Below are 26680 nucleotides of genomic sequence, written 5' to 3'. Positions count from 1 at the left end.
ATAAAAAAATAACCCACTGAAGTTAACACAAAAACTGCTAAAACATGTCTGGGCAAAATAAAACTGAAAATGTGTCTTGCATAAGGCGGGATTCCTCGACCTGTTTTCATAGCAAGCACGGACGTAAGAAGAAGAACCGCAGCACCACAACATAAAGATTATATCATTCAAATACGACATCAAGTGCAAAGCCCTGGTTGTCAGTCTGAACGTGAATCAACAGAAGTTGTTACTTTTCTGTCATTTTACATTCCGTGCTCAGTTGTCCTAACAGAGTACATATGACGAGACGTAAGTCCTGAACTGAAGGCCCAAAATCTTACTCGTAGAGAGCCCGTTCATATCATAGGTAAACTGTCTTCCAGTAAGCAACCAGGAGGCGTGGGAGAGAGCCCATGTGACTACTTCCGGCGCGGCGCGCGCCTGCATGGACACACTTGTGACACACGCTCTTAAGTATTTTAGAGAGCGTGTGGTAATAGGCCGTCTGTCTCCCTACCACTCCGCATTCGCCCTGGAGATATCTTTCCCTTTGAATATCTTTACCTTCCGTCACACACCGCTGTTCCACATGAGACTGGCGCTAGGTTAAGTTTTATATTTCCTTGAGGAACCGATTGTAATCAGGAACACTACAATAAGAGCTGACTTCGTTGATTGTATTTATGACTCGGACGCGACGTGAGAGAACCATCTCCTTCGTTCTGCCCACATCCCATTCAGAGGAGAAAATTTAGATAACAGGCTTTTGCAGCTGACTGTAGAACGATTCTACCGCCGTCAACGTAGATCAGGAAAGCGAAAGCCTAGAAGTGGTACACGATACCGTCGCCCATACGCCATATGGTGGCTTGTGGAGAACGTATGTGGATGTAGATACCACATAATTTTCCTGCTCATCTTATCACTGCCAGAATTTAGACTAATTAGAAAATAAATAATATATTAAGAATGTTATAGGCATCAAACCAGGGAAATGACTGGTGCTAACAATTAGTCCGAAAAATGAAGTTTTTGTACATGGCTGGAGCTGCAATCTATATGAAACCTTTTTGTAGAAACAATGAAGAGCCTGTCAGTTTCAAAATGAGAGGTTCATTAAAACCAATTCACCTTGGTTTCAAAGTTAATAAAAACGTCTTCTTCAAAAGGAATCTGACCACAATCTATTGGTTATGAACTGTAGATTAAAACTGAAGAAACTGCAAAAAGGTGGGAATTTAAGGAGATGGGACCTGGATAAACTGAAAGAACCACAGGTTGTAGAGAGCTTCAGGGAGAGCATTAGGGAACGATTGACAGGAATGGGGGAAAGAAATACAGTAGAAGAAGAGTGGGTAGCTTTGGGGGATGAAATAGGTAAAAAGACGAGGGCTAGTAGAAACCTTTGGGTAACAGAAGAAATATTGAATTTAATTGATGAAATGAGAAAATATAAAAATGCAGTAAATGAAGCAGGCAAAATGTAATACAAACGTCTCAAAAATGATATCGACAGGATGTGCAAAATGGCTAAGCAGGGATGGCTAGAGGACAAATGTAAGGATGTAGAGGCTTATCTCACTAGAGGTAAGATAGACACTGCCTACAGGAAAATTAAAAAGACCTTTGGAGAAAGGAGAACCACTTGCATAAATATCAAGAGCTTTGATGGAAACCCAGTTCTAAGCAAAGAAGGGAAAGCAGAAAGGTGGAAGGAGTATATAGAGGGTCTATACAAGGGCGATGTACCTGAGCACAATATTATGGAAATGGAAGAGGATGTAGATGAAGATGAAATGGGAGATATGGTACTGCGTGAAGAGTTTGACAGAGCACTGAAAGAATTGAGTCGAAACAAGGCCCCCGGAGTAGACAACATTCCATTAGAACTACTGACAGCCTTGGGAGAGCCAGTCCTGACAAAACTCTTCCATCTGGTGAGCAAGATGTATGAGACAGGCAAAATACCCTCAGACTTCAAGAAGAATATAATACACTCCTGGAAATTGAAATAAGAACACCGTGAATTCATTGTCCCAGGAAGGGGAAACTTTATTGACACATTCCTGGGGTCAGATACATCACATGATCACACTGACAGAACCACAGGCACATAGACACAGGCAACAGAGCATGCACAATGTCGGCACTAGTACAGTGTATATCCACTTTTCGCAGCAATGCAGGCTGCTATTCTCCCATGTAGACGATCGTAGAGATGCTGGATGTAGTCCTGTGGAACGGCTTGCCATGCCATTTCCACCTGGCGCCTCAGTTGGACCAGCGTTCGTGCTGGACGTGCAGACCGCTTGAGACGACGCTTCATCCAGTCCCAAACATGCTCAATGGGGGACAGATCCGGAGATCTTGCTGGCCAGGGTAGTTGACTTACACCTTCTAGAGCACGTTGGGTGGCACGGGATACGTGCGGACGTGCATTGTCCTGTTGGAACAGCAAGTTCCCTTGCCGGTCTAGGAATGGTAGTACGATGGGTTCGATGACGGTTTGGATGTACCGTACACTATTCAGTGTCCCCTCGACGATCACCAGTGGTGTACGGCCAGTGTAGGAGATCGCTCCCGACACCATGATGCCGGGTGTTGGCTCTGTGTGCCTCGGTCGTATGCAGTCCTGATTGTGGCGCTCACCTGCACGGCGCCAAACACGCATACGACCATCATTGGCACCAAGGCAGAAGCGACTCTCATCGCTGAAGACGACACGTCTCCATTCGTCCCTCCATTCACGCCTGTCGCGACAGCACTGGAGGCGGGCTGCACGATGTTGGGGCGTGAGCGGAAGACGGCCTAACGGTGTGCGGGACCGTAGCCCAGCTTCATGGAGACGGTTGCGAATGGTCCTCGCCGATACCCCAGGAGCAACAGTGTCCCTAATTTGCTGGGAAGTGGCGGTGCGGTCCCCTACGGCACTGCGTAGGATCCTACGGTCTTGGCGTGCATCCGTGCGTCGCTGCGGTCCGGTCCCAGGTCGACGGGCACGTGCACCTTCCGCCGACCACTGGCGACATCATCGATGTACTGTGGAGACCTCACGCCCCACGTGTTGAGCAATTCGGCGGTACGTCCACCCGGCCTCCCGCATGCCCACTATACGCCCTCGCTCAAAGTCCGTCAACTGCACATACGGTTCACGTCCACGCTGTCGCGGCATGCTACCAGTGTTAAAGACTGCGATGGAGCTCCGTATGCCACGGCAAACTGGCTGACACTGACGGCGGCGGTGCACAAATGCTGCGCAGCTAGCGCCATTCGACGGCCAACACCGCAGTTCCTGGTGTGTCCGCTGTGCCGTGCGTGTGATCATTGCTTGTACAGCCCTCCCGCAGTGTCCGGAGCAAGTATGGTGGGTCTGACACACCGGTGTCAATGTGTTCTTTTTTCCATTTCCAGGAGTGTAATTCCAATCCCAAAGAAAGCAGGTGTTGACAGATGTGAAAATTACCGAACTATAAGTATAATAAGTCACAGCTGCAAAATACTAACGCGAATTCTTTACAGACGAATGGAAAAACTGGCAGAAGCCGACCTCGGGGAAGATCAGTTTGGAATTCGTAGAAATATTGGAGGACGTGAGGCAATACTGACCCTACGATGTATCTTAGAAGACAGATTAAGGAAAGGCTTAGAGAATGCTTTTGACAATGTTGATTGGAATACTCTCATTCAAATTCTGAAGGTGGCAGAGGTAAAATACAGAGAGCGAAAGGCTATTTACAATTTGTACAGAAACCAGATGGCAGTTATAAGAGTCGAAGGACATGAAAGGGAAGCTGTGGTTGGGAAGGGAGTGAGACAGGGTTGTAGTCTCTCCCCGATGTTATTCAAACTGTATATTGAGCAAGCAATAAAGGAAACAAAAGAAAAGTTCGGAATAGGTATTAAAATCCATGGAGAAGAAATAAAAACTTTGAGGTTCGCCGATGACATTGTAATTCTGTCAGAGACGGCAAAGGACTTGGAAGAGCAGCTGAACGGAATGGACAGTGTCTTGAAAGGAGGATATAAGATGAACATCAACAAAATCAAAACGAGGATAATGGAATGTACTCGAATTAAGTCGGGTGATGCTGCGGGAATTAGATTAGGAAATGAGACAAAGTAGTAAAGGAGTTTTGCTATTTGGGGAGCAAAATAACTGATGATGGTCGAATTAGAGAAGATATAAAATGTAGACTGGCAATGGCAAGGAAAGCGTTTCTGAAGAAGAAAAATTTGATAACATCGAGTGTATATTTAAATGTTAGGGAGTCGTTTCTGAAAGTATTTGTATGGAGTGTAGCCCTGTATGTAAGTGAAACGTAGACGATAAATAGTTTAGACAAGAAGAGAATAGAGGCTTTTTAAATGTGGTGCTACAGAAGAATGCTGAAGATTAGATGGGTAGATCACATAACTAATGAGAAGGTATTGAATAGAATTGGGGAGAAGAGGAGCTTGTGGCACAACTTGACTAGAAGAAGGGATCGGTTGGTAGGACATGTTCTGAGACATCGAGGGATCACCAATTTAGTATTGGAGGGCAGCGTGGAGGGTAAAAATCGTAGAGGGAGACCAAGAGATGAATACACTAAGCAGATTCAGAAGGATGTAGGATGCAATAAGTTCTGGGAGATGAAGAAGCTTGCACAGGATAGAGTAGCATGGAGAGCTGCATCAAACCAGTCTCAGAACTGAAGACTACAACAGCAACAACAACTATAAACATATTTTAATGATAAAAACAAAAGCTTACATGGTTTCTGCTTACCAAACAAATTGTGCATCAAATAAATTGAGGACCCTGAGACGCATGGCGCTTCCAACTCCCAAGGAAAGCGCTACTTGGCAGGAAGATCGTCCGCCATTATAATAATGAATGTTTAAAACATTTTGTCCAACTTTGACACTTAGAGCAAGTCTAGGAACATGTAACAAGGTACTGAGAACAAAATAGCAGCATTTAAAACGCGTTTTGCGGAAAAATGCACGTCTGACATTTCCCCTCTTCTTATATCCCCACTTAGAAGCTGGTTTGGATGCACTTACACTCAGCAGAGAATGCAGTTCAAAATATCCAGAGCTCATTCCTCCTACAAAACTTGGGGAAGATTGAATCTGTGCGCCAGCTGGAAAATGAACGCGGAATCTATTCGTTGGCCGGCAATCCTCTTACCGAGTGAGCTAGCCAGGCATGACTCAACCCCCGCCTCGGTGTTTCAGTTCTGCCAGCACGTCTCTCGTGCTTCCCAAGCTTCACGGAAGTTCTAAATACATAGTAGAAACTGCACTTCAGGAAGAAAGGATACTGAGGAGAAATGACTTAGCCACGACCTGTGGGATTGTTTCCAGAATGAATCTTTCACTATGCAGCGAAATATGCGCTGCTTTGACATTCCCAGCAGATTAAAAGATTGTGCCGGACCAGGACACGAGCTTTGAAAAACAGAACAGAGAACAGTAACAATGTTTACCGATCTACATCTACATCCATACTCCGCAAGCCACCTGACGGTGTGTGGCGGAGGGTACCATGAGTACCTCTATCGGTTCTCCCTTCTATTCCAGTCTCGTATTGTTCGTGGAAAGAAGGATTGTCGGTATGCTTCTGTGTGGGCTCTAATCTCTCTGATTTTATCCTCATGGTCTCTTCGCGAGATATACGTAGGAGGGAGCAATATACTGCTTGACTCTTCGGTGAAGGTATGTTCTCAAAACTTTAACAAAAGCCCGTACCGAGCTACTGAGCGTCTCTCCTGCAGAGTCTTTCACTGGAGTTTATCTATCATCTCCGTAACGCTTTCGCGATTACTAAATGATCCTGTAACGAAGCGTGCTGCTCTCCGTTGGAACTTCTCTATCTCTTCTATCAACCCTATCTGGTACGGATCCCACACTGCTGAGCAGTATTCATGCAGTGGGCGAACAAGCGTACTGTGACCTACTTCCTTTGTTTTCGGATTGCATTTCCTTAGGATTCTTCCAATGAATCTCAGTCTGGCAGTGGCAGTGGACCTAGGGATGTTTATGTGTGTGGAAGTCTTGCGTACAAACATATGACACAAGTGACACCCAAGTCCGTGAGTTCCGCGGAGCGCCTCATTCTGCTCTTTCACGATGTCTAATGACTACTGAGGTCGCTGATATGGCGTACCCGGCAGTAGGTGGCAGCACAATGCACCTAGTATGAAAAACGTATGTTCTGGGGGGGGGGGGTGTCCGGATACTTTTGATCACATAGTGTAGCTGGAGCAGAGCAGGCACCTTTCGTTTGAACGTGTTGTCTGCCTTTGTACAGATTTCCGTTGCGCGTTTTCTCGGCTCATCCACAACCCCGTGCTGTTGTTCAACACCTTCAGCGGCGTGTGCTTCATGTTCGGAGTGATCGGCTACTGGATCTTCATGCCGAAGTATATGGAGACTCAGTTCCGGCAGTCCGCGGCTACCGCCAGCTTAATCTCAGGTAAGTGCTCCCTTTTATCCTGGCCTTGCGAAAAAAAATTAAATTCCATAGTAGCACATACGAAACTGTTGCGAAACATCATTAGGAAATAATCTCTATCGGCCAATAGCGCAGATCAATATTTGCTTTATTTATTTGCTGTAATTATCATATAACGTGCAATTTAGTGACCAAGCTAAGTGTGCACTAACATTTTAAAACTGTTTATATGCTTATTTTGAGAGGATGATATTTACTGTGGACTTTTTTCGGCAGCGTGTATCACTAAATAATTAATGTACTACTTATTATATTTACAAACTTGTAGTTCATAATTATTTAGATTTATAGTGTGGGTTTTAAATTGTTGTTGGTTTGTGGTGCGTCTTGCAGTAGAGCTCTTTACTGTTATCATTTTCAGCATTCACTGCTCTTTTCTCAGTCTGTCCCCACCTGCCCCCCCCCCCCCCCCCCCCCCGCCCTCTCCACACACACACGTTCCATTCGCTCAACCTAGTACTACTATTATTACTACTACTACTACTACTACTACTATTGCACAAACCGAAGAGTCTTATTACACTCTATTGGCAAGGGTGATTACGTTCGTTCTGTCTTTGGAGATGTCAGCTGTAACTGTATTTTAGTGGCAAGTGTACCTATAACGAAGACACTAAGTTGCTTGAAAAAATCATCGCACAATAAGCACAGCGCGCCGAAAAATACCCACAAAGTAGTTTTTGAAGAATGGAAGCAGAAACTGATGCTTTGTTAGGAGAGCACGAATCGGGTTTTAAGAGACACAGAGGTACTTGATATTTTTGTGCAGCGGCTGCTAAAAAAGGACAAGTTTGTAAAAAACATGAAGACATATACTGCTACAGTAGTTTTGCAGGAAGGTTTCGGTAATGTGGAATACAATAAAATGGTTTCCATTCTTAGACACATCATGGTACGGTGGGGTGTTTTTGTGTCCAGTATGTGGTTCACATATTTCGTTTAAGAAAATGCTAACTGAGAAAGTAAATGAACACATTTTAGAGCATTGTGCACTGTGTACAGTAGAGGAATAGTTCGGAGACAATGACTGATTATATCAAAATGACAATACAATTCGTCATACAGCAGCATCTGTGAGCCACTTGTTCGTTGACAAAAACATTCCTGAAACGGACTGACCTACCCAAGGTCCCGACATGAACCCAGCAGAACACTTTTGGAATGAGTTAGAAAGTCGACTTCGCTCCAGACTGCAGGGTCCAACATCTCTACCTTGTGTGGATTCCGCTCTTGACGGAGAAAGGGCTGACATTCCTCCAAATGCGTGGAGAGACCTCACTGAAAGTGTCTCCAACACTACTGAAGCTGTCATAAAGACGGATGTAGGACAGAACCCATGTTAAATTCCTATAATAGGTGTCTGGGCGCTTTTGAACAATTAGTGTAAATGGGAGGATCCTATGCCGAAATTACGTAGAGATTGAATTACTTTCATAACGATAAGAGGCGTCACATTTCTGATACCTGCTCAAAACATGACTGACGCAACTCCTTGCTGATTCTGTGGGAATGCATGTATGAGAGAAGCATTGGTACCTGACCGCCCCCGCACTGTTCTACGGCGAGCATGAAGCGTGAGACTTATTCTCGATTCGTAGCTGAAAATAATTTGATGTGTCATATCTAAGTTCCATTTCAGATGACCTCTTGCCCATCTTCTTCGTGCATTACGGTGCCGGAGAGACTGTACTAACGTTGGTAATGGACCCCTAAATGCCAATGCGATCGTATGGAGACGGTTGCGCATTGCCTGAGTGGACATAGCGCTCCCAATTACCTCTAATTAGGTACCACGCAGATCTGTTTCATTCACATCGCGGTACCTACAATCTATGAAACCTACGAAGCGGACATCAGCTGGTTCTCCTGACCGCGAGCGACCGCCAGGAGGCACATTCACAATGTTTCATGTCTCACGACAGTTGCTGAATGTTCGAATGACGGACCGTGGTGCGTGGCGTTTCTATGGTCAACGTCCAATGGTCATAATCCTTCTTGCCGTCATGTGACAATTCACGCGCGGTCTAAGCCTGAAATGATCCTTCATGGCATACTGGCTGACTGGAAAGTCCACACAAACAGAATTGTCTCGTTCACGGCTACAGACACAGCACGCTCAAGTTAAATAAACTTTTTCAGTTTTACTTTTACCTCTAGCAGACATGTAGCAGTACGTAGCGATTTTCTGTGGTCAAAACAGTGTTGAGAAAGCCTTTTCCCGACAAAAACCACAAAGCACTGTTGGCGTAAAACTGTTTTTAGCTGCGCATTACGACATGAGTTGCAGCTCAAATTTGTAGTTGAAGAGATAGCTGAAGTAAGGCCTAGACATTAGTACAAACTCATTGTTGATGATACACAACGCCGCATTAAGCTGAAATGAAGAGGAAAGCTGGCATATGAGAAGACTGGAGAAGTAAATTAACAAACCTGAGAGTTGATGGTTGAAACAAAATCTATTCGCAGTCCATGACGCTATGCGTGGTCTCAACACATGCACATATCTCATTCTACGTTTGATACGCTGAATGTGAAAAGGATAAGGATCATGTCCCGTGAACCGCGCCACGGTTGAGCTGGAGGAAGATCATCTTTAGGATATCACGGATGTGTTGACAGGCACCCATTTGAGAGAGGTGCGCTTGTTGCACTCTTAATTCTAAATCTTTAGCTAGTCCAGTACCTAACAGAAACCGGGTCTCTTTGCATTTGCTGTGTTCTGTTCTATCAGCTGAACCATCCTGACAAGACGCTTCAACTGGAATTAAACAGTTCCTTTCCTCATTCTCCTAACTGTTATTTCTCTCAAAATTCACAGGACAGCCTTCGTAGATTTCGAGACAGTCTAGCTACAAAACGCGCCGTATTCGTGTGGTATGTGCTGGGTCATCTCATGGATACTGTGGCTGTGCGCCTTGCTCTGTTGATTACGTGGGCGAGCAGCTCGCAGCTGTCAAGAAACGCCAGACAGCTAACCCCTGGCCGCGTGCCCGCAGGTTCCGTGGGTCTGGTGTTCACGGCGCTGGGGCTGATCACGTCGGCGCTGGTGATCTCGCGCTGGAAGCCGCGGCCGCGCGTGCTGGCCGCCTGGAACGTCGGCGTCGAGCTCATCGACGTCGTGGGGCAGCTCTGCCTCGCCTTCATCAGCTGCCCGTCCGACAACCTGCAGGGCTCCTGGGGACACGACAACACGTAACGAACAGCTCCAGCGTAGCTCCTAAGTGTCTGTCCAAAAACTTTTCCTCCTCTGTCAGTAGGGCACTTAATTCTATTTTACATCTACATCCATATCCGCATTTATACTCCGCAAGCCACCCAACGGTGTGTGGCGGAGGGCACTTTACGTGCGACTGCGTTACCTCCCTTTCCTGTTCCAGTCGCGTATGGTTCGCGGGAAAAACAACTGCCGGAAAGCCTCCGTGCGCGCTCGAATCTCTCTAATTTTACATTCGTGATCTCCTCGCGAGGTATAAGTAGGGAGAAGCAATATACTCGATACCTCATCCAGAAACGCACCCTCTCGAAACCTGGACAGCAAACTACACCGTGATGCAGAGCGCCTCTCTTGCAGAGTCTGCCACTTGAGTTTGCTAAACATCTGCGTAACGCTATCACGCTTACCAAATAACCCTGTGATAAAACGCGCCGCTCTTCTTTGGATCTTCTATCTCCTCTGACAACCCCTCCTGGTACGAATCCCACATTGATGAGCAATACTCAAGTACAGGTCGAACGAGTGTTTTGTAAGTCACCTCCTTTGTTATTGCACTACATTTTCTAAGGACTCTCCCAATGAATCTCAACGTGGCACCAGCCTTACCAACAATTAATTTTATATGATCATTCGACTTCGAATCGTTCCGTATGCATACTCCCAGATATTTTACAGAAGTAACTGCTACCAGTGTTTGTTCCGCTATCATATGATCATACAATAAAGGATCCTTCTTTCTATGTATTCGCATTACATTTGGCTATGTTAAGGGTCAGTTGCCACTCCCTGCACGAAGTGCCTATCCACTGCAGATCTTCCTGCATTTCGCTGCAATTTTCTAATGCTGCAACTTCTCTGTATACTACAGCATCATCCGCGAAAAGCCGCTTGAAACTTCCGACACTATCTACTAGGTCATTTATATACATTGTGAAAAACAATGGTCCCATAACACTCCCCTGTGGCACGCCAGAGGTTACTTTAACGTCTGTAGACGTCTCTCCATTGAGAACAACATGCTGTGTTCTGTTTGCTAAAAACTCTTCAATCCAGCCACACAGCTGGTCTGATATTCCGTAGGCTCTTACTTTGTTTATCAGGCGACAGTGCGGAACTGTATCGAACGCCTTCCGGAAGTCAAGGAAAATGGCATTTACCTGGGAGCCCGTATCTAATATTTTCTGGGTATCATGAACAAATAAAGCGAGTTGGGTCTCTCACGATCGCTGTTTCCGGAATCCATGTTGATTCCTACAGAGTAGATCCTGGGTTTCCAGAAGTGACATGATACGTAAGCAAAAAATCATGTTCTAAAATTCTACATCAGATCGATGTCAGAGATATAGGCCTATAGTTTTGCGCATCTGCTCGACGACACTTCTTGAAGAATGGGATTACCTGTGCTCTTTTCCAATCGTTTGGAACCTTCCGTTCCTCTAGAGAGTTGCGGTATACGGCTGTTAGAAGGGGGGCAAGTTCTTTCGCGTACTCTGTGTAGAATCGAATTGGTATACCGTCAGATCCATTGGACTTTCCTCTGTTGAGTGATTTCAGTTGCTTTTCTATTCCTTGGACACTTATTTCGATGTCAGCCATTTTTTCGTTTGTGCGAGGATTTAGAGAAGGAACTGCAGTGCGGTCTTCCTCTGTGAAACAGCTTTGGAAAAAGGTGTTTAATATTTCAGCTTTACGCGTGTCATCCTCTGTTTCAATGCCACTATCATCCCAGAGTGTCTCGATATGCTGCTTCGATCCACTTACTGATTTAACGTAAGACCAGAACATCCTAGGATTTTCTGTCAAGTCGGTACATAGAATTTTACTTTCGGATTCACTGAACGCTTCACGCACAGCCCTCCTTACGCTAATTTTGACATCGTTTAGTTTCTGTTTGTCTGAGAGGTTTTGGCTGCGTTTAAATTTGCACTGAAGCTCTCTTTGCTTTCGCAGTAGTTTCCTAACTTTGTTGTTGAACCACGGTGGGTATTTCCCGTCCCTCACAGTTTTACTCGGCACGTACCCTGTCTAAAACGCATTTTAGAATTGCCTTGAACTTTTTCCATAAACACTCAAAATTGTTAGTGTCGGAACAGGAATTTTCGTTTTGATCTGTTACGTAGTCTGAAATCTGCCTCCTACTACTCTTGCCAAATAGATAAACCTTCCTCCCATTTTTTATATTCCTATTTACTTCCATATTCAGAGATGCTGCAACCGCCTTTTGATCACTGATTCCCTGTTCTGCGCTTACAGAGTCGAAAAATTCGGGTCTGTTTGTTATCAGTAGGTACTTTGGGCAATGCACGAAAAAGTACTAATGTTGGACCATAAAACTCATAGATCGTCTCAAAACTACTTTAATATCCCCGTCAGCAGACGTTACAATGGAGGCACATGAAATTCCTTGGGAAGTGCACGTGGAATAATGCGGAAACCTGTCATGGAGGGGGCACGCGACTCGTAGTAAGGGCAGACCCGCTGACAGAAGTGTTGACCGGCGGACAGCAGTGAGTCGGGCGGACCAGAGTTTACTCTGATTCCAACCACCACTGACTTTACCCTGCGCGTCGAGCCGAGTGACGCTGCAGAACACTCAGTCGCCAGTCGCCCGCAAGAGCCGTGTGCAGAGTTTATCCCTGTGCACGTCTCAGCGCGGTTTCGGACCTTCTGCTTCCCTCACGGCGAGTTTTCGTTTCCTCTTGCGAGGAAAATGGTCATCTTCGGTCCATGGAGTACCCGCACCTACAATGTAGTGTAGCGGCGTTGTCACGCCTTTGCAAATTCTAAAGTGGCAACGATGGACTTTTGTTTCCCTTTTGCTAGCATTCATTTCGGGCGACCACGGACTAGCAATTTCTGCAATGCTGCCAACAGTTTCGCCAGCCGAAAGAACAGCAGTGGCAGCAGCAGGAGCAGATACATGCGTTGACGACCCAGAATGCGGATTTGCTTCGCGCCCAAGCCAGGCTCCTATTCTCTTCCCAACTTCTTGCATCCAGTTCCGTGGCAGGCGGAGTTGTTGACCAAGGTGTTACGGGGACACGCATCGACTTGCTGGATGCATACCTGCAGCTGCTGTCGGACACGGTTTCTCGGATTTTCCTGGTCCTCAGTTTTCCCTTTGCGTTTTATTAGCCTAATCTCTTGGCTTTTGGAACCTCGCCTGCCCGCAGAATTTATCAACAGTTGGAGTGTCCCGGCAGAGGTTCGAGTCCTCCCTTGGGCATGGGTGTGTGTGTTTGTCCTTAGGATACTTTAGGTTAAGTAATGTGTAAGCTTAGGGACTGATGACCTTAGCAGTTAAGTCCCATAAGTTTCCACACACATTTGAACACATTTTTTAGTATTTAGAGCAGCTTATTCAGGACAATCCCTGTACGTCAGGTACCTTGATGATATCTGAGCAAGGGGACCCTATAGAGAGGAACATGTGCGAAAACTTCAGTCGGTCTTCCAACGCCTCCTGGAGAACCGCCTGCGCTACAAGCTGGAAAAGTAGAGCTTCTTCTCCCCGAAGATGCGTTTTTGTGTTTAGGAAAGGTGGTATGGTCTCTATGAATCACATCAAAGGCGTCGAAAGCCTGCCTGCTCCTGGTGAGTTCATACTCCGGGCAGCGAACATCTACCAACCTCTTAACAGGTTTCGCCAGACGGCCGTTAAGTTTGTCTGGTCTGTGGATTGTCAACGGAATCCTCAGCCTCTCAGTCCGCCGGGCGGCAGGGTTGGTCATGAAGCTGCTGAGGTGGAGCCGATGGATTTTGTATTCCAATCTCTGTCTTCCTCTACAGTTTTCCTTTCCGCCCCGATTCTACGCAGAACCTGTTCATTCCTTACCTCATCGGTTCACCTAATTTTCAACGTTTGTCTGTAGCACCACAACTCAAACGCTTCGATTCTCTTCTGTTCTGGTTTTCTCACAGTCCCTCTTTCACTACAGTGCTGTGCTCCACACGAACATTTTCAGAAATTTCTGCCTCAAATTTAGGCTTGCCTTTGATAATAGTAGATTTATCTTTGCCACGAATGCCCTTTTTCCAATGCTGGTCAGCCTTTCATGTCCCTCTTCCTCCGTCCGTCAGTGGTTATTTTGCTGTCTAGATAGTATAATTCCTTAACTTCATATAATTGGTGACCATCAGTCCTGATAAGTTTCTCGCTATTCTCATTTCTGCTATTCTCATCATTTTCGTCTTTCTTCGATTTTCTCTCAGTCCATATTCTGTACTCATTAGACTGTTCATTCCATTCAGCACACCATGTAATTCTTCACTTTTACTCAGGATAGCACTGTCATCTGCGAATTCTATCATTGATGTACTTTCACCTTGAATTTTAATTCCATTCCTGAACCTTTCTTTTATTTCCATCATTGCTTCCTCCCACATAAATACTGAACAGTAGGGGAGAAAGACTACTTCCTTGTGTTACATCCTTTTTAATCCGATCACTTTGTTCGTGGTCTTCTACTCTTCTTATTCCCTCCTGGCTCTTGTTCATGTTGTCTCTCCCTGTAGCTTACCCCTAATTTCCTCAGAATTTCGAACATCTTACACCATTTGAAATCGTCGAACGCTTTCTCCAGAGCGACAAATACTATGAATCTGTCCTGATTGTTTTTCAGTCTTTCTTCCATTGTCAACCGCAGTGTCAGAATTGTCTGACTAGTGGCTTTACCTTGCCTTCTTGTAACTTGGATGCATGATCTGTTAAGCTGATTATGCAATGATTATCGGATTTATTAGCTCTTATTATCTTAGGAATTCTGTGGATGATATTTTTCCGTAAGTCAGTTAGTATGTCGCCAGACACATACATTCTGCGCAACAACGTGGTCGTTTTGTTCCCTCTTCCCCCCCCCCCCCCCTTTATTTTAGAAATTCTGATGGAATGTTATCTATCCCTTCTGCCCTATTTTATCTTAAGTCTTCCACAGCTATTTTAAATTCTGATTCTAATACTGGATACCCTATCTCTTCCATATCGACTCCTGTTTCTTCTTTTATCTTATAAGACACATCTTCCCTCTCATACAGGCCTTCAGTGTACTCTTTCCACCTATCCGCTCTCCCCCCAGCATTTAACAGTGTTATTCCCGTTACACTATTAATGTTACCACCCTTGCCTTTAATTTCAGCGAAGGTTGTTTTGACTTTCCTGTATGCTCAGTCAGTCAATCCGATAATCATTTCTTTTTCGATTTCTTCGCACTTTTCATGCAGCCATTTCGTCTTAGCTTCACCGCAGTTTCTATTTATTTTATTCCTCAGCGACTTGTAATTCTGTATTCCTGAATTTCCCTGAACATTTTTGTATTTCCTTCTTTCATCGATCAACTAGGGTATTTCTTCTGTTACCCATGCTGTCTTCGCAGTTATGCTCTTTGTAGCTTTGTTTTCCTTTCCAACTTCTGTTTGCCCTTTTTAGAGATGTCCATTCTTCTTGAACCGTACTGCCTACTGAGCTATTGCCTACTACAGTATTGTAGCCTTAGATAACTTCAAGCGTATCTCTTCATTCCTTAGTACTTCCGCATCCCACTTCTTTGCATATTGAGTCTTCCTGACTAATCTCTTCAACTTCAGCCTACTCTTCATCACTACTATATTATGATCTGAGTCTAAATCTGTTCCTGGGTACGCCTTACAATCCAATATCAGTGTCTGACAATGAAATAATCTAACTGAAATCTCCCCGTTTCTCGCGGCTTTTTCCAAGTAGATCTCTTCCTCTTGTGATTCTTCAACAGAATATTCACTGCAATTTATTACAGAACTCAGTGTTTCTCTTATGTCATTCCTAGTGCCAATCCCGTCCTCTCCAGTAACCCTTTCTTCTACTCTTTCCCCTACAACCGCGCTCCAGTCCACCGTGACTATTAGATTTTCATCTCCGTTCCAGTCCACCGTGACTATTAGATTTTCATCTCCCTTTACGTACTGAATAATCCGTTCACTACCCTCATATATTCTTCTATCTCTTCATCTTCAGCTTGCGACGTCGGCATGTATACCTGAACTATCGATGGCGGTACTGGTTTGCTGTTTCTGATGAGAAAAACCCTATCACTTAATTGTCGATTCTGATGAAAACAACCCTATCACTGAACTGTTCACAGTAACAAACTCTCCGCCTTACCTTCCTATTCCTAGTAAATCCTACTCCCGTCAACCATTTTCTGCTGCTGTTGATATTACCCTACCCTCATGTGACCATATGTCCGTGTCTTCTTTCCATTTCACTTCACTGATCCCCACTATATCGACACAGAATCGCGAAAGAAACTGGTATAGGCATGCGTATTCAAATACAGAGGTACGTAACCATCCAGAATATGGCGCTACGGTCGGCAACGCCTATACAAGACAACAATTGTCTGGCGCAGTTGTTAGATCGGTTTCTGCTGCTACAATTGCAGTTTATCAAGATTTAAGTGAGTTTGAACATGGTGTTACAGTCGGTGCACGAGCAATAGGACACAGCACCTCCGAGGTAGAGATGAAGTGGGGATTTTCCTGTGCAACCGCGTCACGACTGTACTGTGAATACGAGGAATCCGGTAAAACATCAAATCTCCGACATCGCTGCGGCCGGAAAAAGATCCTGCAAGAGCGGAACCAACGACGATTGAACAGAATCGTTCGACGTGACAAAAGTGCAACCCTTCAGCAGATTGCTGCAGACTTTAATGCTGGGCCATCAACAAGTGTCAGCGTGCGAACCGTTCAACGAAGCATCATAGATATGGGCTTTCGGAGCCAAATGTCCTCTAGTTTACCCTTAATGACTTCACGACATAAAGCTTCACGCCCCACCTGGGCCGTTCAACACCGGCATTGGACTGTTGATGACCGGAAACACCGATCTAAGGCGCTGCAGTCATGGACTGTGCCGGCGGAGGTTCGAGTCCTCCCTCGGGCATGGGTGTGTGTGTTTGTCCTTAGGTTAATTTAGGTGAAGTAGTGTGTAAGCTTACGGACTGATGACCTTAGCAGTTAAGTCCCATAACATTTCAAACACATTTGAACATTTTTGAACTGGAAACACGTTGCCTGGTCTGACAAGTCTCGTTTCAAATTGTATCGAGCTGATGGAGGTGTACGGGTATGGAGACAACCTCATGAATTCATGGACCCTGCATGTCAGCAGGGAAGTGTTCAAACTGGTGGAGGATCTGTAATGGTGTGGGGCCTGTGCAGTTGGAGTGATATGGGACCCCTGATAAGTCTAGATACGACTCTGACAGGTGAAGCGTATGTAATAATCCTGTTTGATCACCTGCATCATTGATGTCCATTGTGCATTCCGACGGACGTGGGCAGTTTCAGCAGGACAGTGCGACACCGCATAAGTCCAGAATGCTACAGAGTGGTTCCAGGAGCACTATTCTGAGTTTAAGCACTTCCGCTGGCCACCAGGCTCCCAGACACGAACATTATTGCGAATATCTCTCATGACTTGCAACGTGCTGTTCAGAAGCGATCTGCACCCCTCATACTCTTAAGGGGTTTATGGGCAGACCTGAAGTGAGTCCACAACGTTGTGTAAGTATGTCGCATCCAGTCATTCACTGAAGATTTGTTCACACAATTCCCCAAATTGCTGGGATGCCGATGTCGACATGCCTTGGGCAACCTAATAAATTAGCGGTAATGGAGCATTGCCTAGACACGGGGCACCGCATGTTTTATGTAAACATCGAAATTTGATCCCCAGCTTCATCTTTCTGGCGCTCTGTTATTGAGGAGGCCATACATATTCGTACGGCGGACACTTTGATCAGCCGGGATGCACGTTTTCAGATCAGCGCCGCCTGAAATCCAGCACTGGCTGTCATTAAATCAAAACAGGGAAAACAAGAACTTCCGATTCATAATTCGACGCAACGCACTGCTGAGGTTTAATTCAGTTTTTAACCACAGGAGCGCCCGACAGCATAGTCATTGCCAAAAGTACAGCGGTAGAAGGCCATTCTGCGGTTCGCTGCAGGGGCAACAGGAGGGCCGCTTTCCTCCAACTGCGAGCGTCTTCCCACACGCGCGTATTGCCTGCTCCTGGTCAGATAAATTTCGACGCCGCCACTCGATTATTGTCAGTCGCGTCTTGCAGCAGATACAGCAACTACAAGCACCTAAAGATGTCGACCTGTTGCATCGGTGAAATATAGTGGGATTTACGCAGTATGTTCCGGCGGCAAACCTGAGAAGCGTATTTACAATGGATCAGTCAGGAAAACCTGAAAAGTCGCTTCTAAAGATTGTCCTGTAACATCCTCTATTTGTAGAGGAGAGCGTCTAAACGTGCTTGCCTCTGAATTTTTAATAGACCTAAGGCGCGGTCCTCATTTAATGATTTTTGACTGAGGTTTGTCACAATGTATTTATTTCCAGTCAATTGAATTTCCCCAGACACGAAAAAAGTCCCGGTTCACCGCGACAATTATATAAAAACCCCTCCATTACACCTCTGGTCGCTCTCAAAACTAGGGCCAATCCAGGGAAACCCAATGTTGCAAAATTATATCTTTCCCCTGAGCTAATAAAGCGAGATATATTTGTGTTCATACACTACTGGCCATTAAAATTGCTACACCTCGAAGATGACGTGCTACAGACGCGAAATTTAACCGATAGGAAGAAGCATTCACACAAGGTTGGAGCCGGTGGCGACACCAACAACGTGCTGACATGAGGAAAGTTTCCAACCGATTTCTCATACACAAACAGCAGTTGACCGGCGTTGCCTGGTGAAACGTTGTTGTGATGTCTCGTGTAAGGAGGAGAAATGCGTACTATCACGTTTCCGACTTTGATAAAGTTCGGATTGTAGCCTATCGCGATTGCGGTTTATCGTGTCGCGACATTGCTGCTCGTGTTGGTCGAGATCCAATGACTGTTGGCAGAATATGGAATCAGTGGGTTCAGGAGGGCATTACGGAACGCCGTGCTGGACTCCAACGGCCTCGTATCACTAGCAGTTGAGATGACAGGCATCTTATCCGCATGGCTGTAACGGATCGTGCAGCCACGTCTCGATCCCTGAGTCAACAGATGGGGACGTTTGCAAGACAACAACCATCTGCACGAACAGTTCGACGACGTTTGCAGCAGCATGGACTATCAGCTCGGTTACGCTTGACGCTGCATCACAGACAGGAGCGCCTGCGATGGTGTACTCAACGACGAACCTGGGTGCACGAATGGCAAAACGACATGTTTTCGGATGATTCCAGGTTCTGTTTACAGCATCATGATGGTCGCATCCGTGTTTGGCGACACCGCGGTGAACGCACATTGGAAGCGTGTATTCGTCATCGACATACTGGCGTATCACCCAGCGTGATGGAATGGGGTGCCATTGGTTACACGTCTCGGTCACCTCTTGTTTGCATTGACGGCACTTTGAACAGTGGACGTTACATTTCAGATGTGTTACGACCCGTGGCTCTACCTTAATTCGATCCCCGCGAAACCCTACATTTCAACAGGATTAAGCACGTCCGCATGTTGCAGGTCCTGTATGGGCCTTTCTGGATACAGAAAATGTTCGACTTCTGCCCTGGCCAGCAGATTCTGCAGATCTCTAACCAATAGTGACCGAGCAACTGGCTCGTCACAATACGCCAATCATTACTTTTGAAGAACTGTGGTATCGTGTTGAAGCTGCATGGGCAGCTGTACCTGAACACACCATCCAAGCTCTGTTTGACTCAATGCCCAGGCTTATCAAGGCCGTTATTACGGCCAGAGGTGGTTGTTCTGGGTACTGATTTCTCAGGATCTATGCACCCAAATTGCGTGAAAATGTAATCACATGTCAGTTCTAGTATAATATATTTGTCCAATGACTACCCGTTTATCATCTGCATTTCTTCTTGGTGCAGCTATTTTAATGGCCAGTAGTGTAGTAACGTTGAGCGAGCATGCTCGCGGTTTATTTGATCGTGGGTACCAGATGATATGATGTAATTCAACTGAGAAGTTTTAAGACATTACATTAAAAGTGTGTCTGCCCGATTTCTGCCAGAATTGTGAAGGCAAGTGCCGTCTCGGTTTGATTCCCCATCGCTTCAGATGACTTTTGTCAACCAGCAGTTTTTACGTGGTTTCTCCACAGTCCTATGGGCGAATGCTGAGCTGTTTAACTATTTCAACCTTATTTACGCGATATACAAACGCTTACAGTACGAAAAACATATCTCCATATTAACACTATTATGCAGACTCATTTCAACACGAATACGGCTACCTTTAGAGATAACCTTGTGTAGTATCATCAAGATGATTGTGTTTCGATCGTTGTAAGAAGCTGCAAAGTTTGAAATATATAAATCTTTTTGCTCATCTGTACCGCTTAACTGGAAGCAGATAATACTGAAAGTGATTCTGATGAACCGAAAGCGTGATGAAAACAAAGCCATCTTAACTCTTACATAAATACATTCATATATGGATCAGCTTAGTGTATATGAATGGGGGAAATCGTATGACTGAGCAAGACGTGACCCTCAAGATAAATTCAGTGCGATATACAAATCTGCAAGGATGATTCGTATTACAAAACTATATCAAGCAAAGAAATTCAAAGTAAATTGACGAATGAGAACAAATGTTTTTCGCGAAAACATACATCTCACAAGTGGCAGTATATACTTAAAATCATCATTAAATGCGGAACATTGCGATTGGAACAGGGAGAAGGGAACTAGCAGTGGTACATCAACTATTCTCCACTGCACATCAGAAAAGAAAGCGAGTTAATACTGCACTGTCATCGAGATCTGTGCCAAGTTGAAATTTTTAGTGTTTAGCAAAGTGTCTAGGTTAACGGGAAGTTTGTTTAAAATCCGTTGCAAAATTTGTACCAAACAAACAGACAAGAAACAGACCTCATAAAACGTGTTAAAAATATAAATTTACAGTGGAGCATCAGACAATTAACTTTTAAAACTAAGTAAAAATTGATATTTAAAGCCACAGGTACGAAAATGAGTAAGTAAATACACATTTTTAAAATACTTTATTTGGAGGAATATACGTTTTATTCACTTCTGCTTGAAATAAGATACTTTATTTGTCTGTAAAAAAATTGCCAATCCTACTTATGATTCATAAGGCTGGAAAACTGTGTATATAAAATCACTCAAACCGGACGCAAGTGAAAGCATTCGTAGTACGGCTGCAACGGATGGAGACTTGTTTCAGTCGGTTGTCCCGCAATGAGTGAAACCACTTAAACCTGATGTATGAGTGAAAACATTCGTGCAACTGACATGGCCGCAGAGACTGGTATCATTCGACTGACAAACTTGACTGAATGAAAAAACAATCGATTGTTAAAAATCTTACTACTGAGGTGCCTACCTTTCAATAAACCGCAGTTTTGTTCTGTCTTTGATATTCTGCCAACGGCTTACATCGTCCATTCCGAGACCGTTTTTATTCTTGGTATACAAGTGACGTCAGCGCAGTAACTACGATGGCAGTTTGCACCAACAACTGTAAAGAACAGATGTGGATTCTCCCAGTTAATTGTGAGGAGGCAGTGTTTAGTAGTGGACGTACGACCGCAGTGTGCTGATATTGTTGTGTTTCAAATCGCTATGGAGCAACGTTTCTAAATCATTGTTCAACACATTCTTTAGAATGTTTTGAAGAATACAAAAGTGTATGCAAAGTCTGCCCCGCGAACCTGGACTCCCGAACAAAAATAACGGCGGGTGGGTGCCTTCTGCGACTTGAATGAAATGCAAATCGCAGACAATTTTTATCTGGAGAAAAAACGTCATGGGTCACAAGATTTGGTATCATCACAAAACAATAAAGTGCAGCAATTCACATGAATGGTCAACGCTTTGACGACATAACCGACATTCAAGCCAGTGTGACATGAGAGTTGAACAACATCCGGAAGGAAGATTTTCAGACAATTCCACGTGGTTGTACGAACATTGTGTGCGTTATGCTAAAGTGGGGGAGACCAAGTAGAACACCAGAAGCGTTAAAATTATCACCTTAACTGTTCTCTACATTTAATTAGTCCAGTTCCGAAACTTTTTGGTCTGAGGGAATGAGAAGAATAATCTACGTCAGAAAGTAAATGACGAAATTTCACGCTCGATAACTGTTCAAAATGTGTTGGCAGTATTTAATCAGTGAGACCTGTGATTCAGATATTAACAGCTAGAGACTCTCAGTTGTAAGAGTCCTTTAATTTGCTTTTATTGGAACTTTTTAACATGCCAGTCACTAAAGGATTTACGTCTTTGTGTAGTTATGGCATGATGCAGCTCTGCATTTCGCAAGTTTATATCGACAGGAATAATTACACCATTGGAATTTGGCTGAGAGGTCAGGGCTATACGCAAACCACCTGCGTTAAAACGCAAACAAACTCTCCTCAGCTGCATGCGATGCCACTACTGTGTCGCCATGTCAGATGTCCCTGAGCGGAATTACTTTTTTTTGGTCATCGATCTTCTGACTAGTTTGATGTGACCCGCCACAAATGCCTCACCTGTGCCAAACTCTTCATCTCAGAGTAGCACCAACCTACGTCCTCAATTATGTACTATCTCTGTTTTCCTCAACAGTGTTTATCCTTACTTACATGGAGGATACTTGCAGATCGGTATCCCGTCTATCAGTACCCTCACTATGTGAACTAGTCTGCCAAGCATTCTTCGATGGATCGTAATTGTAGGGCAACACACTAAGAAAAATGAAATGTCGAACTAGTGCTTGTTAGTAAATGATGATTGTTTGAAAGTAAGATAAACTGTGTCTTACTTTGTCAGCTCTAGAGATAAATTGACTTTTACAAAATGCAATATGAAAGTTATCTATGGTGACCAACATTGTAAGCTGTTCAAATGACTAGGAAGCTTCGTAGACCACCGTTCTCCTACCGTTTATACAATAATTTTATTATTAAATTTAATTGTAAAACGTTGATTTACATGTTTAATATTCTTGCGCTCCCCGGACATTACATTGTGGTGAAGGTGATCTTGTGCTAAACCTTTTTTCATTTTTTTATTTATTTATACGCTGGATGCATGCATAAATGGCCTGTTAACACAGCACTGCCGTCTTTCCTTAAATCTGGATTTCAGATCAGCACACGACATAGTGGATATTTTACATGCTTGGAAATCTACTTCGCACATACATCTCCCTACGGTGATCTGTGCAGGCAAATAGGCAAATAGGCAAATATTGTATTAAAATCTTATTTACAATGTAAACAACATAGGAATGGAAAATAAACAGCAACTGTTAGCAGTAAGTAGTTTTGCATCTTACAGAATACTTGCTGCATTACAAAAGGCATAGGTTATTTTGTGGCATACCACTTCTTCTTCTACTCTCTTATCCATACAGTACTTAAACACAAAAACAACACAACATTCCACATGAATCTGTGTTAATAATGTTGTAAGCATCCTGTCTTCTTTACAACTTAGGATCACATGCAACAATATATTCTGAAACGTACCCTGAATAAAACGCTATCTTCTGCACAAAGTTTAGACCCCTGAAACCATATAATAACGCTATAGGAAGAGGAGTGGCTTACTTAGTGTAACGTAAAAACAATGGACCTAAGTAGACACCTTACTTGATTACAAGAGTTTACTACGTTGTGTTATGCATGCCAACTAATGTTAATGACGTGTAAATAAAGTATCCGGTAGCCAAGCTACATGCAGTTCGCATGCTTGGTCCAGTTTGCAAGCCTAACGTTTCTGTTTAGAAATCTAAGAATTCAAAGACACAAAGCAGTCACATTCCATATACATGTGTGAACTGATGAAATGCCAGCTTTCTCTGAAACTCAACTTGTGACTTACCTTCTGGTCTGTAAAAACGTACGAAGAAAAGAAATGAGGCATACCGCCAACTGCTGTTTAGAAATATACATATATGTTAATAGCAATAATAGTTCAGGTTAATTGATATATCTGCTGAAGACAGAAAGAGCATTACGTGATGTATACTGATGGAAAAAATCGCAACACCAACAACGAGTAGTGAGAAATAAACGAAAGTTGGTCGGTGTGTTTCTACGTCTGAAAGATAACCTCTATTCAAATTCACACCAGTCGCATAAGAGTGCCGCTAACAGCGCTACTATGAGGATGCAAATCAGGTTTGTGTTAGTTACCTTCAGATTGGACGTGGTGGGTTTGTTGATCGTGAATGCCTTCAAGGCGAAAATGACACCATTATTAACACCTCACTGACTTTGAAAGAGGTCGTGTAATAGAGCTATGTGAAGCTGGGTGTTCCATCTGCGATACTGCAGACAGCCTTGGCAGGATCGTAGCCACTATACAGTTCTGCTGGCAGCGGTGGTCGGTAGAGTGTATGGCCAGCAAGAAGACCTTGCTCCAGACGGCCATGTGACACTACCGAGAGGGAGGACCACCGTCTTCGGTATGATGATTCTGGTGCATCATACTACATTTGCTACACCAAATAGAGCAGCAGTTGGTACCACAGTGACACAACAAATCCGGTACTTCAAGGACAGCTCCCAACCAGATGCCCTGTAGCGTGCATTCCACTGACCCCAACCTACTGCCATTTTCGGCTTTAGGAGTGTCAACCGAGAGCTCATTAGGGTGAAGGGTACAGGGATGTTGTGTTTTCTGATGAAAGCTGCTTCTGCTGCGTGCTGGTGATGGCTGTATGTTGGTTAGGAGGAGTCCAGTGGAGGGCCTGCAACCAACCTGACACACTGGACCTACACCTGGAGTTGTGCTTTGGGATGCGATTTTGTGTGGAAGCAGGAGCACCCTCTTGGTTAGGCTACACACCAATACTTCCAATTTGTTCGTCAGTCTGGTGATTCGACCTGTTGTGCTGCCAACCATGGACAGCATTCCATGGGGTGCTATCCTGCAGGATAATACTTGCCAACATACCGCTGTTGTTACCCGACATGCTGTACAGAATTGTCTTGGCGTGCTTGATCACCATATCTGCCTCCAGTCGGCCACATATGGGACATCATTGGACGACAACTCCAGCGTCATCCACAAACAGCATTAACCGTCCCTGTATCGACCGACCAAATGCAACGAGCATGGGACTCCATACAAGCTGGCATTCGGTACCTGTACAACACAATTCATGCATGTTTGCATGCTTGCATTCAATATCCTGGGCGGTTATACCAGTGATTAATCGACCAACATTTTACATTTGCAATGGCCTATCTCGCGCTTGCATAGCCGTAATCTTGAAATTTTAATCACTTAAATATGTTACCTAGAGAAATGTGTTCCCAAAATTTCATTACTCTGTATAAATTATTTTTTGGTGTTGCACTTTTTTCTTCATCTGCGAGTTCGATCCACACTGCGAAGTGCAGCTCGGCCGTAAATAACCAAAATTTTAAAATAATGGCAAGGGATGACGACTATCTGAATTAGAATAATCGAATAAGGAAATATGCATTTACATTCAAAGCATAATTATTGGCACCATGAAACACAATGTATCTGCATCAAACAAGAGATACAATAAATCAAGATATGTGAAATATTTATGCGAAAAGTGTTCGTCAAACATCAGAAAGCGCTGAAAGAAGCTCGCTAAATGGCAACGTGATGAATTCAAGTACCCTGATATTTGGTTGGATTAATATACACCGGATTCTGTAGTGTGCCTTGAAAGCTACCCAACTCAGCATATAACCAACGTCCAGTTTGCACTTGGTAAAGTTCTGTAAATGCTGTAAATCCAATAGACTAAGCCTTGCAATAAGAAATAGAAAATAGGCAGACACGTTTATAGCATAAGATCTGCTAATGAACAACAGACTCTGCCTTCAGCTCCACTTAAAACTTAGTCAGCCATAACAGCGTTCTACCATACCAGCCCATTCCGATCAGCAGCGTCCAATTCTTAATCCCTTCGAGCATTCAAACCGAATGTTCCCACGAGATTACGTGATGCGTTCGCTCCTGATCGGCCCGCCGTAACCAGCACGTCAAAATATTTCCCTGAGGCATCCTACTAATCTTGTCAAAGACAGTCATGCTTTCAGAGTTCATATGGTTCAAATGGCTCTAAGCACTATGGGACTTAACATCTGAGGTCATCAGTCCCGTAGACTTAGAACTACTTAAAGCTAACTAACCTAAGGACAACACACACATATCCATGGCCGAGGCAGGATTCGAACCTGCGACCGTAGCAGCAGCGCGGTTCCGGGATGAAGCGAGTAGAACCGCTCGGTCACAGCGGCCGACTGCTTTCAGAGTTCGACCGCTCGATACAGAATACACCGAGGTGACAAAAATCATCGAACAGACATTTGCCATATATAGACAGCGGTAGTATTGCGACACAACGTATAAAAGGACAGTGCATTGGCTGAGCTACCTTTTGTACTCAGGTGGTTCATGTGAAAAGTTTTCCAATGTGATTATGGCCACACAACAGGAATTAACAAACGTTGGACGCGAAATGGTGGTTGCTACTAGACCCATGAGGAAATTGTAGGGAATTCAGTATTCCGAGACCCACAGTACCAAGAGTGTGTCGAGAATACCAAATTTCAGGCATTAGCTCTTACCACGGACAACGAAGTGGCAAACGGGTTTCACTTAACGACCGAGAGCCGCGGCGTTTGCGTAGAATTGTCAGTGCTAACAGACAAACAACCCTGCGTGAAACAATAGCAGAAATCAATGTGGTGCCTAGACGAACGTTTCTGGTAAGGACAGTGCGGCGAAGTTTGCCGTTAACGGACCGTAGCAGCAGACGAGTCCTCTCGCTAACAGCACGACACCGTCTGCAGCTCTTCTCATGGGCTTGTGACAACATCGGTTGGGCGCTAGACGACTGGAAAACCGTGGCGTGGTCAAATGAGTCCGACTTTTAGATAGTAAGAGCTGACGGCAGGTTTCGAGTGAGGTGCAGACTCCACAAAGCCATGAACCAAAGTTGCCAACGAAGCACTGTGCAAGGTGGTG

General features: G+C 44.5%; 1 protein-coding gene across 1 annotated transcript in view; it reads left to right on the top strand.

Annotated features, from left to right (window-relative positions):
* LOC124550210 (solute carrier organic anion transporter family member 74D-like) overlaps positions 1-26680 on the top strand; it is a 262534-nt gene that overhangs the window by 180091 nt on the left and 55763 nt on the right. Inside the window, exons 8-9 of the mRNA XM_047125295.1 lie at positions 6278-6442; positions 9478-9673. Of these exons, the coding sequence (XP_046981251.1) occupies positions 6278-6442; positions 9478-9673 (361 nt within the window). The remainder of the gene's footprint in view (positions 1-6277; positions 6443-9477; positions 9674-26680) is intronic.

The sequence above is a fragment of the Schistocerca americana genome, chromosome 1 (assembly GCF_021461395.2).
Source record: "Schistocerca americana isolate TAMUIC-IGC-003095 chromosome 1, iqSchAmer2.1, whole genome shotgun sequence".
NCBI lineage: Eukaryota > Metazoa > Arthropoda > Insecta > Orthoptera > Acrididae > Schistocerca > Schistocerca americana.
Note: the sequence above shows the minus strand (reverse complement) of the source record. Positions and strands in the feature narration are given on the sequence as shown.